This window comes from Pinus tabuliformis, chromosome 8, assembly GCF_031772625.1.
Source record: "Pinus tabuliformis cultivar Carrire ecotype Pingquan chromosome 8, CPIR1, whole genome shotgun sequence".
Classification (NCBI taxonomy): Eukaryota; Viridiplantae; Streptophyta; class Pinopsida; order Pinales; family Pinaceae; genus Pinus; species Pinus tabuliformis.
Window position 1 is genome coordinate 1,519,397,527 of NC_142294.1, and position 16,970 is coordinate 1,519,414,496.

The 16,970-nt window shown below is 40.5% G+C and overlaps 1 protein-coding gene across 1 annotated transcript in view; it reads left to right on the top strand.

Moving 5' to 3' along the window:
• The window catches only part of LOC149241668 (uncharacterized), a 411,686-nt gene that overhangs the window by 90,342 nt on the left and 304,374 nt on the right, over positions 1-16,970 (top strand). Inside the window, exon 2 of the mRNA XM_089367568.1 lies at positions 5,606-5,753. Coding sequence (XP_089223694.1) covers positions 5,606-5,753 — 148 coding nt within the window. The remainder of the gene's footprint in view (positions 1-5,605; positions 5,754-16,970) is intronic.

Below are 16,970 nucleotides of genomic sequence, written 5' to 3' on the forward strand. Positions count from 1 at the left end.
GTTGTCTCTTATGAGCTTGGACACAGACTGGAGGGCTCGACTCTTAGTAGAGTACTCCAAGGACAGGTTTGCATGTGAGATTCTAGATGGGCAGGTGGCGGATGACAAGTACAGGGTGATCGACGAGATCATTTACTATAGGACCGGATCTTCTTGACTGAGGGATCTCAGCTCAAGAAGAAGATACTTCAGGCATCACATGATTCACCATTGGCCGGTCATTAGGGGTTTACCAAAACCTACAGGGCCATTAGAGAGAGGTTCTCATGGAAGGGCCTCAAGGAGAACCAGCAGAAGCTGTATGCTGACAGGGGTCGGGTGGAGAGATAGTTTGAGGTAGGGGACGTGGTCTACCTACGATTACAGCCATATCGACAGTGGTCACTGAAGCAGAAGGGAGTTGATAAGCTCAAGCCCCGCTTTTATGGCCCATACAGGGTGATATGCAGGATTGGACAGGTTGAGTATGAATTGGTGCTGCCCCAAGGCAACAAGATTCATAACATTTTTCATGTACCATTCCTCAAGAAGGCATTGGGGCAGCAGGTGACAGTGAAAAATGAGCTACCACCCACGGATGATGAGAGGCATTTGGTGTTGCAGCCAGAGGCTATTATTGATACCAGGGAGAGGCAACTACGGAGCAGGACGGTCTGGGAATTCTTGGTGAGGTGGAAGAATTTACTGGATGAGGATGCCATTTGGGAGAGTGAGAAAATTTTGCAGCATCCATCACTTTAGTTGCTTGAGGACAAGCAACATTTTGCCGGGGGAGACTGTAATATTCCTAATTAGCCATGGCTAATTGGAATATTCGATTTTGCTCAATTTTGCCTTCTATAGTTATTAATAAATAAAAAGTGAGGAAAGGGGGACATAACTCACTTTATGAATAAAGTCACTCCCTAGTAGCACAACGTTGTAACTTAAAAGGGGAGCCAAGGGGGCCCAAGGACCACGTAGAAAAGGGGCCCACGTAGACACTTGGAGGGACTGCGCAGATGAGAAGGAACACGTGGCAAGAGAGAGGCTACGTTGGAGGAGGTGGCCTTAGGGTTTTGAGAGAGGCCAACGCTATAAAGGAGAGAGGAGCCTCCTCATTTTGATCATTCGATTATGTTGCATTTGAGCTAGTCACTTCGACTTAGAGCACGCTGGCTGTTTAGCCTGTCTGTATCATTGTTTAGTGCATCGAGTGTCTCCGTTCGGAGATCTCACCCTTAGCCCCAAGGGACTTCGAGTGCCTGCTCGGGCAAGGTAGTTTCAGCAATATTTTGCAAGAGGAGCGATTTCTGGAGTTGAGGAGGAACTAAGCATTTTGATGATTGCGCAGTCTTGAGAGGGGAGAACGCAGTCTCTTTGGGTAGGAGCTCAGGACTGGGGTTTTGTGGAGGATTTGAGTTGGGAGATTGAGCTAGGGATCAACCCTTGCATATTGGAGGATTTTGGTAGAGTTTCGGGTAGAGTTTTGGAGGATTCTCTTCAGGTGTAGCGCAAAGCCTTGAGGGATTGCGAAGATTCCAAAGGGGGTGATTTTCGGGGGTCAGCTATTTTAGAAAAGCTTTCTGGGCTTTTCTGGGTTTATTGAGGAGAGGTTGATTCCAGAGTTTCAGCATTTTCTGAGGAGGGGAACAACCCCAAATCCTCATTTGATTCCAGCAGTAGCAGCAACATAGCAGTTCTCCGGCAGTTTGGACGCAGTTCAGAGAGAGGCCATTTCCCTACCATTCTGAGTGTATTTCTTCACTTGCCTTGTGCAAGTCGAGGTGCTACCTGTCTGATCACCTCTTGTACTCTTTCCATTACTCAGTATAATAAAATGGCTTAGCATTTCTCTCTGCATTTCTCGAGTACTTGCTTATATTCCATGTATACATTATTGTATGTTGCACTACTGTTATTTTTGTTTTATATCTTTGAGCACCCCGACTACTATATTGCTTGTGTTTGAGGGATACCTCTGATAGGGGATATTACAGCGTTAGCCAATTCCCTAGCCATACAGAAATCGAAAGGGACACCCACTAGGATGTTTTTCCCACCATTTAACTTGGAATACGTGTTCCATGACCTTGCTCTTATATTTTTTACGTGGGAAATCAACTAGGGGCTGTTACAAACCCCTCCCCCTTGGCGGAACACCATCCTTGGTGTTCTATGACACTTATGACCTGCAAGACTGCTTAAAACAAAACATACTGCCCATGGAGCTTTATAACATAGTTCGATGCATTATTTACAATATCTTGCTTCTACTCGTGTCCTTTTTCCTTTCCATACACACACTGAATCAACGGCCACACCTCGCAAGCACCTTGTGCCTTTGCTTCCACTCATGTCCTTTGTCATTTCCGTACACACTGAATTGGTTGCCACACCCGATAAACACTCTGTGCCTTTGCTTCAACCACATGAACATACACAGATTGTACATCACATGCATACACTCACACATAGTGTACAACACAACACATACACCTACACTCGGTGTACAACACAACACATACACTTGTACCTAGTGTACAACACGACACATACCCATACACCTGGTGTACCACACACAATACATATATGTACACATAGTACAACACAACGAATATACATGTTACTATACAATGATTACACAATACCCGTAACGTAGTAGTACATATACACTACACAATATCACATGTACAATATGTATACAGTATCACCTATACATAACACCACCTGCATAACGTGTACACAACACCATATGTACATGGCACCACCTACACAACACAACATGCACACAACACCACATGTACATGTATCCAACACCACATGCATACAATACCACATGTCACTAGAGAACTTTTGAGGTTTAAAATGGACCTCCTAAGAAAAATGTACAACAAAATAAACTTTATAAGAACCAATAGGATTCAAGATTATGATGTCGACCATGGGGGATGATTCACCATTTTTGGGGTAAAAAAGTAAAAAGATTAAAAAATAATAAAATAATAAAACTATTTTTTCAACTTGTATTTTCAACTTATACTCAAATTTCGAGTGGGGAAAACTCACTGGATGCATAATTTGATTCCTCATCCAAGGAGTACTCATGTTGCATACTTTCGATGGACCCTGCTACAGGAAAAATGAGAAATACTTTCGATGGACCCTGCTACAGGAAAAATGAGAAATACATGAAAAAACGTGGTTTTTTCATGTATTTCTCATTTTTCCTGTAGCAGGGTCCATCGAAAGTATGCAACATGAGTACTCCTTGGATGAGGAATCAAATTATGCATCCAGTGAGTTTTCCTCATTTGAAATTTGAGTAAATCCATTGGGGGGTAAGTTGAAAATACGAGTTGAAAAAGTAGTTTTTTCCTTTTTCCTTCTAAAATATGATGATGTATTCTAATATTATTTTATTATTTCCACTATTATTTTATAATTTCCTTAGGAGGCCCATTTTAGACCTCAAAATTCCCCTAATGATAGCATGTACACAATACCATATCTACAACATGCACAAAGCACCACGTGTACACAACACCATATGTACAACGTTTACACCGCATCGCATGTACACAACACTGCATATACATGTACACATCACCATCTATACACAACGCCACATATACAACATGTACAACATATATACAACAGTATTACGGTACATCTAGAGACCACACTGACTCTACCAAGCAACTTTGCTTATAGTGTCTTTCCACTATCCATGCTTGTCCCAGCATGCCGCAGATCACACTGCTATCATTTCGCTGATGTATCCTTCATCATAGCCTGCGATAATATAAACATAGGCATAGTATAGCACATAATATCAAATCATATCCACATGATACTAACCTCATAGATTTGCTAGGGCTACTCTTCCCACTTGATTCCTCATAAAACCAAGAACCACTTCATGCCATTCACCTACATAAGCAATCATTCCTCCACAAAAATGATCCATGATGACCCTGTTAGACAACGCCATACATACATGTATACATATACACATTAGCATAAAAAATTCATGATCCCTGACCCCTATTAGATAATGACACACATACATACATGTATACATATATAGACACCACCATAATCATAATCACAACATAATTACCAATGTTCATAGGATGAAGGTTAAGAGAACTCCCTTTATCGGTGCGCAACATGCACAACATTGAGAACAACAGTTCCCAACATAGCCAAGGCATCTGATGTAGGATGAAGGTTAAGAGAACTCCCTTTATCAATGTACAACATGCACAACAGTGAGAATAATAGTTCCCAACATAGCCAAGGCATCTGATGCCTCAAATCCATTTACTTTACCTTTCCTGTTACTTTTCTCATGACTGTCCTGCCACCGTCTATTTATCTCAATGGACCCAATCAGTCCAATTGACTGCCATATTCTTGCCTTCACTTGCCCTTATACATGCACTGAGCTTCATCCGAGTCTTACATTACATGTTGGGTTTCATTAAGTTCTCCCCGAGCTTCATTAACTTTCCTCTTTCCCCAACCAATTCCTAAGACCTTCTAACAACCAGACCAAACAAGATATATCCAAGAACTTCTCTAGAAGGTTTTCCCTTAATGTGCCATGCGAAACATCTTCAAGACACTTTCTCATACTTAGTCGCGAGTTCCCAAATGGCCGTTTGCATTACCTGTGCACCAAACTCTTGCTCTCCATTGATCGCATACACCACTAAGACCCCGACGAATGAGAGTGGCTCCCCTGTATGGTCTCCCCTCACATCTGAACATACGCCACCGCCAAGTTCCAACAATCCTTTCCCTCATCTCCCTTCCCATGCAAATACCTTCTAATAACCATACCAAACAAGATATATCCAAGAATTCCTCTAGAAGGTTTTTCCTTAAGGCACCATGCGAAACTTCTTCAACACTCTTCCTCATACTTAATTACGCATGGGATGAGAATTAAGGCCCACGTCCTAGGCATTTCATTTGAGCATGTGACACTCCCATCGAGGATTTTTAATGTATACTTTCATTTAAAGGACTTTGAAATTTTTTCATCGAATGAGTTGGAAGTCATTCTCACGATAGTGAATGACTTGTAAGTCTTTCTCCCAATGGTGAATTTTAGTTTCTTCCCTATAAATATCCAACTCATCACTCTTTTCTATTATTATTTAATTTTATTGATACTTGATTATGGGTAGAGTGTTCACGCTAACTGTTGGACATTTAGACATTTCAATAATTCATACAGTTTAGAAATGGTCGACATTGAAATATTTTCTTTATTAATATCTTTTTGAATGTCTTGAGACATTTTTTATTAATATATTTTTAAATTCCACGTGTAAACTCCAATGATATTGAGCATAGAAGGAATTATCTTCCTCACTCTGTTATTTTTTAAATTTCAATAACTCTCTCTCTAAATATTTTATTTTTCACTTAGTGATGTTTTAGTGCCATTGGTTAATGTATCTGGAAATAATCCTTATTAAAGACGAGCCTGCAAATGATAGTGATCCTATACATTGTTTTCTCCATAAACAAGGTCTTTTTAAAACTAACGATGATTTTCTAAACAAGGCCTTTATACAACTAACAATGATTTTCTTTTTGTTTAATTTTGTAGGGCTACTATTTTGCGACATAGAGCAATTGACTTAGGATTGAGCATGAGAAGCGATGGCTATGTAAGAGTTAATGATCTGTTGAAGCTAGAGGAAAGGACATATGCAGGTTTTCCCATGTGCTCTCACACAGTGGATGAAATTAAAGAGGTGAGATAATATACATTCCCATGTTATTGTTCAAGTAAATAATAAATTACATAAACTTAAATAATGCATGTTATTTGGTAGGAACAATAAACCATTCATGCAGGAGGATTTGACCATATTTGTTAGAATTGAGGACCATCATGTTTCGTTGAGATATGATATATCTATTGTCTGTAGGGACAGTTAGAGGTCTACATTATGAAGTTTTTCATTATGATTTACTTCCTTTTCATTTGGAACTAAAACAATATTTTCCCAAAATTAGGTGGCATTTGTCGATGAACATTTAGTTGCATGAGAATTTAATGGAACTCTAGATAAGCAACACATTAAAGGCTTGGTTTCGAGACTTATCCATAGTTTAATGCACCTCAGAACAAGTTATATTTTATATTTTCCTAGTTCACTGTATTTAAACGTTAGAGCTGGATAATAATTTAATGGAACTCTAGATAAGCACACAATAAAGGATTGGTTTGAAAGGTTATTACATAGCTTGATGCGCACCTTAAGAGAGAGAGATCTGATTTTATTTATTTGGTTGATTGTCAAGTAATATGTGTGAAAATTCCTAGACTCGAAGGAACCCCTACTGCAGCAAATCTGAATCTACTTCACCTACTTGATTTTTAACATACATTATCAAGTTATTCTTCTGAATACTAAAGCAAATTACTTTTGCAGCCTACACTAATTAAATATTTGATCTCATGAAACAAAAAACAGAGCAAAGAACAAGATACATAGGACACTTATTTTTGGACACAATAGTCCTCGGAAAAACCCAATGTGGGAAAACCGATGCAACAACTCTGAGGGTTTTATTATTATGCAGGAGAAATATATGAATACAAATCTAGGATGCTCATCTAGCAATCCTTTACAGAGAAAATACTTGTGGAAAATTTGAGTGAGTTTTACCTCACTTCACCCGGCAAAATTCAGCCATCTGGCTGATCTGGCACAAGACTGGCTAACCTCAGCTATTTCTGCGTCACCTCTTCTACCCTTTGTGTCAGCTTTCCCGGCTGTTTCGGCAGTTCCCTTCAGTTCCAGCTACTGCCCTCTGCGCCAACTTTCCCAGCTGTTCTGGCAGTTCTCGGCAGTTTTGGCTTCTGTCCTCTGCGTCAGCTTTCCTGGTTGTTCCCAAAGTTCTCGGCAGTTCCCGACAATCCCGACAGTTCTAGATTCTGTGTGACATGCAGCTTTTCTGCTCTGTTCTGGCCCTTTTGGCTTTGCGTTAGGACTATGTGGGCCCAGACTGGCCCAGCGTTAACTCTCTCGGCTACTGCACTGCCTCTTTGCAAGCTCTTTCCGCCTCTCTTTCTGTATTCTTCAGAAAGTCTTCTCGGATTCTCACTACCCCTTTGCTGTAGAATGATTACTTAGTCATTTCTCAGCTTCTTAGCCCCAAAAATCGAATTACAGCTCAATTCTCTCTGTCTGTGTGGGTATCCAAATGAACCCCAAGCCTCCATTTTATACTTTTCCTATTGAGACTTCAACGACCAAGATTTTAAGTCTTTAATCAATGGCTAATATTAAAACATGACTTGATCTGCCTTCTAAATCATTCTCACCCATATTTTGATTATTACCCATTAATATTTTAATTTCCCTAAGTTTAGACTTAGGAACTCCATTAAAAATATTAATTATTTTAATAAAATACAATTCGAGTGGAATTTCACCAAACGGTTTCTGGTTTTTTTAGAACTCGTGCGCATTAGCCTCTCCACCAATTTTCAAGGCTAGAGCACTTCCGATGCTACCAAAAACTAACACTCCCTCTTAGCGAGAAAAGTGCTCTAGCAACAATGTCCAACTGCATGATGCTCTGCTTCTGAAGAATCTCCCTTTCCGCACTGTTGCTGCCACCAACACTGTGCTGCTGCAGCTACTGTACTGCTATCCATGACACTACCACTACCACTGCTGTATCTGTACTACAACTCCCTCTCAAACGCTGCATCTGCTATGCTGCTTGCACTGCCATTGCTAACACTGCATTCATACTGCAACTCAGTTGCTGAGAGAAGCAACTAAAAAACATCCGAAATTATTTGAACTTAACTATGTTCAACATAATACAATGAATGTTGGAATCTGATTGCTGTTGATTTCGACCTTTTGAAACTTCTGCCTTGCTGCTGATTCCTGCACTATGCCAATTTCACTGCTGCCAACCTTGCTCCGCGTTGTTCAGTCTTTGGTCCCAAGCTATTGTATCTGTCCTCTAAACAATCCACTGCATCATTTGACACTAAGTCCATCTCGCTACTGCTGAATCTTGGGCTCCCGTAGCAAGGAATTGATCCAAGAGGTGGAGTCCTCAAGGATCTTGCCCACATGTAGTCCTCTCGACTACAACTCAATATCACCCCATCTCCCTCCTGGAGATGCGTGGGCATTCATGGCAAACTCATCCTCGTCAATCTTTGCTGAAGCAGCCTTAGGATCATGTTTCTCATCCTTGCCCTTTTTCTTTAAAGGACACTGGGAGGCATAGTGGCCCATCTCGCCACAACTGAAACATTTCACCTTCAAAATGTCATTCTTTCGCTTCGGCTTCTGCAGTCCCTTCGATGCTAGAGCCGTGTTCTCCTCCTCCTGCTTCGTCTTTGTACCACTCCCACTACTGCCATTGAGATTGACCTTCACTAGGTACCTCCTTAGCTCTTCCCATTGAAGAGTTTCCCACATCTCCTCCCATGAAGGTAGTTTTTCCCTGCCCAATATGCTTTGGACGAAAACTTTCCATTCATCTGAGACTCTATTCAGGGCTATCCTCATGATCGCGGTTGGCTGAGGATTGGACCCCACTGCAGCAAGTTGGTTTCTAGTGTCCCGAAGACGTTGAAGATAGAGGTTCACCCCTTCTCCTTTCTGCATCAAAGTCTGCGACAACTTCTGCTCTAAATACATCTTCCATTGTTTGAAAGAGCCTTCATACAATGACGACAAGGTTTCCCACATATCTCGGCTTGTATCCTTGCCCTGCAAGTGTGAGACCACATGATCTCGAAATCCATCGAGAATGAGCCTCTTTGCCTTCCCCTGCTCGGCCTTGTACTTCTTCTTTTGATCGTTGTCAGCAGGAACAACTCCAACACTTTTAACGTAGGCCTCGAGATCATATTCCTCCAGAACAACTAAGATTATGGTCTTCCATATGACATCGTTGGAGGCATCGTCCAACCTGTCCTGATCTCTGAGCCCATGTGATGCCATCTCACCCAAATGTCAAATTGACTCATCTAGTCACTGCTCAGCTACTCAACAAGTGAGAAATTCGAACTTTCTGGGGGAAAGTTCTCTGAGGAGAAAATTCCCCTTCTACGTGTCTTTGTTTTTTGCCAGCAAATTTTTGCCACGGCAGAAATTGCGCTCTTCAAGCACTGCGTCGAGTCTCTACGTCACTCCTCCTGCCTCTGCAAACTCATGAACTGGAAATCGTACCTCTTAGTTGACTCTCTCAAAGAGATTTCCTCAGAATCTCTGCTTCTCGACAAGGACTACGCAATCCCTTCAAGGGGATTCAAATTGTTGCTAAGTGCATCTTTCGGCCTCACTGCTCAGCACTGGATCTGCTCTTCTGTTTCAAAATCAATCCTTTGATACCATGTGAAAATTCCTAGACTCGAAGGAACCCCTACTGCAACAAATTTGAATCTACTTCACCTACTTGATTTTTAACATACATTATCAAGTTATTCTTCTGAATACTGAAGCAAATTACTTCTGCAACCTACACTAATTAAATATTTGATCTCATGAAACAGAAAACAGAGCAAAGAACAAGATACATAGGACACACTTATTTTTGGACACAATAGTCCCCGGAAAAACCCAATGCGGGAAAACCGGCACAACAACTCTAAGGGTTTTATTATTATGCAGGAGAAATATCTGAATACAAGTCTAGGATGCTGATCTAGCAATCCTTTACAGAGAAAATATTGGTGGAAAATCTAAGTGAGGTTTACCTCACTTCACCCTGCAGAATTATGGCTGATCCGGCACAAGACTGGCTAACCCCGACTATTTCTGCATCACCTCTTCTGTCCTCTGCGTCAACTTTCCTAGCGATTTCAGCAGTTCCCGTCGGTTCCGGCTGTTCCCGACAGTTTCGGCTTCTGCCCTCTACTTCAACGTTCCCGACAGTTCCCACTGTTCCCAACAGTTTCGGATTCTGCCCTTTGCGTCAACTTTCCCAGCTGTTTCGGCAGTTCCCGACAGTTCCAGATTCTGCATGACAGACAACTTTTCTACTCTGTGCTGGCCCTTCTGGCTCTGCGTCAGTACTGCGTGGGCCTAGACTGGCCTAGCGTCGGCTCTCCCGACCACTGCACTGCCTCTTTGCAAACTCGTTCCGCCTCTCTTTCAACATTCTCCAGAAAATCCTTCTCTTCGATTCTCATTGCCCCTCTGCTGCAGAATGATCACTTAGTTCGAATTTCTCAGCTTCCTATTCCCAGAAATCGAACTCCAGATCAATTCTGTTGTTGTGTGTGTGTATCCAAATGAACGCCAAGCCTCCATTTTATACTTTTCTCGTTGAGACTTCAACGGCCGAGATTAAGTCTCTAATCAACAGCTAAGATTAAAACATGGCTTGATCTGCCTTCTAGATCATTCTCACCCATATTTTGATTAGTAGCCATTAATATTTTAATTTCCCTAAGTTTAAACTTAGGAACCCCATTAAAAATATTAATTATTTTAATAAACTACAATACGGGTGGAATTTCTCCAAACTGTTTCTGTGTTCTTTAGATTTCACCACATAGGGATATTGACAGAGATTTGAGGGCGAACCCTCAAATCATGATTTTAAGAAGCTTCTACACCACTCATGGCACTCTCAAGCATCGATGCATGCCACATTGAGTTCATTTATGCAACTGGATGAACATGCCTTAGGTTGGCCTTAGCACTCTACGAGAGATGGTAGCTAATCTAGAACCTAAATGAGGATGGTCTCACCTTAAGAGACTTGGGAGGGCTAGTAGCACCTGGAAAGCCCTCAATGTTGGAGCAGAGATAGAAATTATGCGTAGGCCCTGGAGACCACCTTTTGTGCCCCAACTAGATTTTGGGGATCACATAGGGATACACCTTTTGTGCCCCAACTAGATTTTGGGGACCACATAGGGATATTGACAGAGATTTGAGGGCCAACCCTCAAATCATGATTTTTAGAATCTTCTACACCACTCATGGCACTCTCAAGCATCGATGCATGCCACATTGAGTTCATTTATTGGATGGCATCAGCGTCATGAGGCCTCACAAGTCACACGTGTGGGCTATCATTTGATCTTTTGTCTTAAGCTAGTTGGTTGGCTTGTAACCCAATGCATCATTATGATTTTACTTGTTAATTAGGGGCTTTTAGACTAATTAGGAAATCTTCCTCCCCACATAAATAGAGGAGAGGAATATTTTAGTTTTCATCATCATCACTTGGGAATTTGACCTCTCTTAGGAGAATTTTGGCTTTCTTTACTTGTGGAAAGATGTGGTCTATGGAACAAATTTTGTATTGGAGCTATGTGTGTGTTTGGAGAAGTTATCTTGGATCTTTGATGGATTATTCATGCATGTTATCTTGTAAGTGAGCCTTGTATTTGATAAATCTTTGCTTTATGTCTAATGTATGGAATGTATTGGTGAAATAGGGTTTTTCTATTGTGCCCTAATTTGTTGAAAATAGAAGTTAGATATCATTATTGCAAGCATTACTCATTATATAACATGTGAATGGTATTCCTCTTGCTTAACTCATGTTGTCCCTCTCCCATGTGCCTTTGATCCTAACAAAGTTAATAGTTAGGGTTTTGATACTAGGGCATCAAAATATCCTTACTCCTTTGCAAGGATTAGCTAAACTTAAACATCCATAGAATCCATCCACCCAAGGACTAGGCATTGACCATCCATTTGTTGGTGATCAAGTCAATTTTTTCCATAAAATTTTACTCTTTTCTCTCTCTTACCTAATTTGGCCCTCTTAAGGCCAAGTGGCTAGCTAGGGCCTAGTGCGAATTGATAAGGAGGAATTTTGGGTCTTGGAGAGTCTAAACATCGAGGATTGAGTGGTTGCCACAAAATCATTTCCCTTTGGTGGGAATTCACTCCAATTTCATCCACAATTTCTCTTTCCCTAGTTGTTTTACCTAGGGTGAACACTAGTTTGGTTTTAGCTTCAACTTGGGGATTTCTTGAGGGTTTCATGTGCCCAAACCTTGCTGAAAGACATTGTGGGAAACCCTTTCTTTGCACCTTGACCTTTGGTCATTCCAAATCAACCTAACAATGAAACCCTAGGTCTTTTGTTGCCCTTATTTGGCCTCTTTCGAGAAAAGCGAATTTCCTCCTCTTGGAGCCTTATGCCCAAATTATGTCTTTCCCTTGGAGGCCTCTTCATCACCGTGCACCTTTAAGCTTAGAATACCCATTAGGTGACCTATATACATACCGGGATTCCTCCCATTGATGAAAAATTAAAATCCATAAAGAGTAGGGCATTTTGGCTATGGTGATAGTGGGCCATCACCCCATTGTTTTCACTTGGTCTAGTGATAGCGTTGAAGGGTACCCCTCTCCATGGCTTACTAGATTTTGTTGCAACATCTTTGGCGTTGTTGCTAGTGACGAAATAGGTCCACATCCCTATAATTTAAAGATTTAGCTTCATCCCTAACGATAAGTTAAATCCTCTTCTAGCGACTCCATTGGAAGAACTAAGCTGTTCATTGAACTTCCAAATTCAATGCTTGTAGGGTGAAGCAAGCATCTCTCAAGGCATTTTGAATTCACCTTGGTGACTCCTCATTTTGGTTGCTATGCAAAACTCAAGGCAATGGCTCCTTGGGTTTTGCATGAAATATACCCCTTTAGATGTCAAGGATATCATTGAACTTCCGAATCCAATGCTTGTAGGGTGAAGCAAGCATCTCTCAAGGCATTTTGAATTCACCTTGGTGACTCCTCATTTTGGTTGCTATGCAAAACTCAAGGCAATGGCTCCTTGGGTTTTGCATGAAATATACCCCTTTAGATGTCAAGGATATTCTTCGATATCCAAATCGATTGGATATAAATTATATGATGAATGCCTCAAAATTCGATGGTAAACCTTCCTTAGTTGTGAATCATGTTGTAAAAGTTTTCATTTATACTTCACAGATCAACATGGTTCATGAGGATGTTCTCATGATATTGTTCATTACTTCCTTTAGTGATGATCAAAGAGATTGGCTTAAAAGATGCAATTGCAAACCAAAGAGAATCCCTTCGACTGGGGTATTCATTGAATAATTTCTTTAGTATTGGGGACCATTGTGTCACGTTGAAGTTGTCACTCAACACTTGACTCATGCTCTCCAAGAAGAAGGTCTCCTTTGCTATAATAAAGAATTTGAAGAATATCATTTCCATGCAAAAGAAAACATCGCCTTTGACTATCCTAATTATTCTATTGATGAAGGAAAACAAGGTAGTCATGAGGAAGAGTACCTTGAGCAAGAATCCTCCCTTGATCATCATGAAGAGCACTTTGAAAGTGATCTTGATGATGGCTTGATGGATTATCTGCTTGAGGTTGCTCTTCGCCAAAAAATCCTAATCTTGATTGTTGATTACTCCATACTCAAGCTACTGGAAAGGATCCAATGGTGCAAGTTGGATTCCTGTTTTCCCTCCTCGTCCATGACACTTATACATGGTCATCTTATTTTCCCACCTCTCACCCTTGTGATTCAACATGTCAATATTGCAAAGGTGATTGTGATATTTTCTTGTTCTATCTTGTAATGACCCATCGGGAAAAGAGATGTTATCTTGATCTAATGATATGCTTGTTACATTGGTTATATGACTATACCTAGGTCATGCATTGTATAGTAGCATAACATAGTAGTGTAGTTGCACCACATATTGCGTGAGCATTCTAATATCATTCATATCATGTTTTATGTAGATTAGATTGCATTTAGAATAAACTTTATTTTCTGTACAGATACTTTCAAATAAAACATGGGTGATACCCTTTGCCCAATGCACATGGTCCAAAACAAGTTTATTGCAATGTGTAGGTTATAGGTCTGCGAGCCTAGGGTTTGCTGGAATTCTCATGAACTCCCCATTCAAGCATATGGATCATGCGCTCTTCGGTGAGCTCATGTCCCAATTAGAGCTGGATGTTAGCCACCAAAATGGGTAACCCTATAGGAGAAAAATTCTCCCATTCTTCACATCCAACTGCCAAGCCATGTAGACACTGATAGCCACCACTAGTTGATGATGTGCCATTTTATCTCTGCCACCTGCATCAGTCATATACTTTGTCACCCATCTGACAAGAGCACATGAACAAAGGTGGGATTCTGATCAAAAGATACTATATTCACTTTGCAATCGGGTGCTTATGCTTGTTTGTATTTGGGCTTTTGTTATGGATTAGGGTGTGACCTGGAAGGAGGAGGGGATTTGACAGTGATCTTGTTCCCTCACCTTAAATGGGGTGTTAATTTGTGATTCAAGTCCAGTGGGACCTCCCCTAATGGTCCAATGGGGATAGGAGGGCACTACTAGGAAAGCCTTGGTTGGGATAGTGTGTTCCATTATCCCAATTCTATACTTACCACTTTCCTTCTTACATTACAAGCCCATATTCCACCTCCATTTTTCGGGTTCAACTAACCATTAGATCTCTGGGATTTGGCACCCAGAAATCCATAGACCTGGGTAGGGCCCTAGGAGGTTGATGCAGCTAGAAGAAAAGGAAAAAGCATATTATGGCCACAAAATAAAACAAAAGAATATCAAAATGAAAAAGATGGCAGGGACACACATTAGCATGTGGGCTAAAGCTTAGTATGAGCTCAAACTCACTCATTATGGCCATCACCTGGTTCCTAAGCACATGTTGCTCCATTACATTGTAAAAAGGAACCCTTGCATGTCCCAACCCCGATGGGCAATGAGCTGCCTCATTATTAAGTGGGAGTTCAACTGCTATACATCATACAAAGCAAGCTCTAACCCTTTGAGCTTTGAGCACTAATACAAAGAAAAATCAAGCAGAAGTAAAAGGCGCACAAGAGGGGTGGAAAAGCAAAGGCTAAATTGGTAACTCATGCATTTGCAATTGCTTCCTCCTCACATCTTTACACTCAAGATATGGATCCCCATCATGTTAATCCCTTTGACCATGGCATTTGGCCATGAAGTCTTATCCCCTCACTAACATCATTATTCACTAACACCATTATTCACTAACACTTGTCAACTCATCATGTTAATCCCTTTGACCATGGCATTTGGCCATGAAGTCTTATCCCCTCACTAACATCATTATTCACTAACACCATTATTCACTAACACTTGTCAACTGAAGGGTGGACTAAAGAAATGTTACTTCCCCTTGGGGGGATAGAAACACTTAATAGGGTTTTTATTTAGCCACTCCTACTTAGGGAGGAAACACCATTGCGAATTCAAGGCCCCAATTTTGGAAGGGAAGCCTTATTTGAAATATTAAATAGCCCTTTACATAAAAAGTTGGTTCACTTAGATGCAAAATGATTATTGTCTATGATGTCTGGTTGCTTTCACTAGACTTTATGCTATGATTGTCAGGTGGTTCAGCAGCCTGTGACCTAAGCACCTTCCTCACAGGTACCTAGGCCCCAAAGAAGTATATTGACACCCACAGGTGAAGTGTGTTGATTTTGGGTAGCATCGTATGTGCTCTATCTCCAAAATTTTGTGGAGGGGCTAGAATACATGAGATCTCCAAGGCCTAGAATTCGTTTGGAGAAATTCAACCCTGATTATGAGCTATTAAAATAATTAATATATTTAATGGGGTTCCTAAGTCTAAACGGAGGAAAATAAAAATATTAATGGGTATTAATAATAATATGGGTGAGAAGCTATGTTGCCAGGAAACGGGTGCGGGGACGGGGACGGGGACGGGGACGGGGACGACATTTTTGGAAATAGGGTGCGTGGGTTCGTTAGGTAATATAATAATATTAAATTTTAATAATTATATTTTATAAATTATAAATTTATAATTAATAATATATATGAAATTTGAATTTGTATATTTTTTCAACTTTAAACAAGAAAACTTTAATGATAATCATTTAAACATGCACATCATTGAACATTCAACATTGACATTGAAATTTCAAAATTTATCACCAAAAAACTGTTCATTGTTTACATATTAACATGAATCATGATATTAATATATGTCCATTGTCATACTACATTCAAAATTTGCCTTAAAGCATCTTCAAACATGAACTAGGAAATTTTAAAATGCTAAAATAAAAATACTAAATAGCTAAAGCCTAAGGAACAATGGCTTCCTCAAGCCATGTCTTCAACATCCATGTCATCAACATCACTTAGATCTTCAGCTAGCATGTTCTCCAGGTAGGAATCACTCTCATCTTCAGGCTCTCGCTCATCCATAGCAATTGGAGGTAGCTCAATAAGGCCATCTGGTTGTATCTCCTCGTCCACACACGCAACATCATCTATGTGTTGGTCCCATCTCTTGAAGGGACCGCCCTTGTATCCAGGGTCTTTTTGAGATATGAGACGAAATGTGCTATGAATGTACACTAAGTTTTCTGCCTTCTTTGAGCCCAACCTATTTCTCTTTACTGAATGAATAAAGGCATACATGCTCCAATTCCTCTCACAAGATGAAGAACTAGCTACCTGAAATATTAGGGGGAGCCCATTAAATTAGTTATAATTTTAAAAATAAAAACTAAAACTAAAATGAAAATTTAAAATTTAAAAATTAAAATTAATTTCCTATATTTAATTGAGAATTTTTCAAATTTTGAGTAAGATGAGGAACTCCAAATTAGCTACCTGTCCAAGTAACCGTATGGCAAATTGCTGCAACTCAGGAGCATCAACACCATGAAGCCACCACCAATCAATTGGATCCTTCTTCTTGTGTCTATCTGCCAAAGATGCATGTGAACCAAAGACACCTCGGCCACGTGAAAATTGGGCAAACTGAGATCGTATGTCAGAGGCTTCTTCTGTATTACCATAAATTTTCTTGACAGCGTTCAAGAATCCTTTGAACACCTCTCTATCTTGGGATGGAGGCCTCCTTCCTGTTGTGGGATCATACCATTTTGGATTAACTGCATAAGCTACCATATGAAGAGGGGTGTT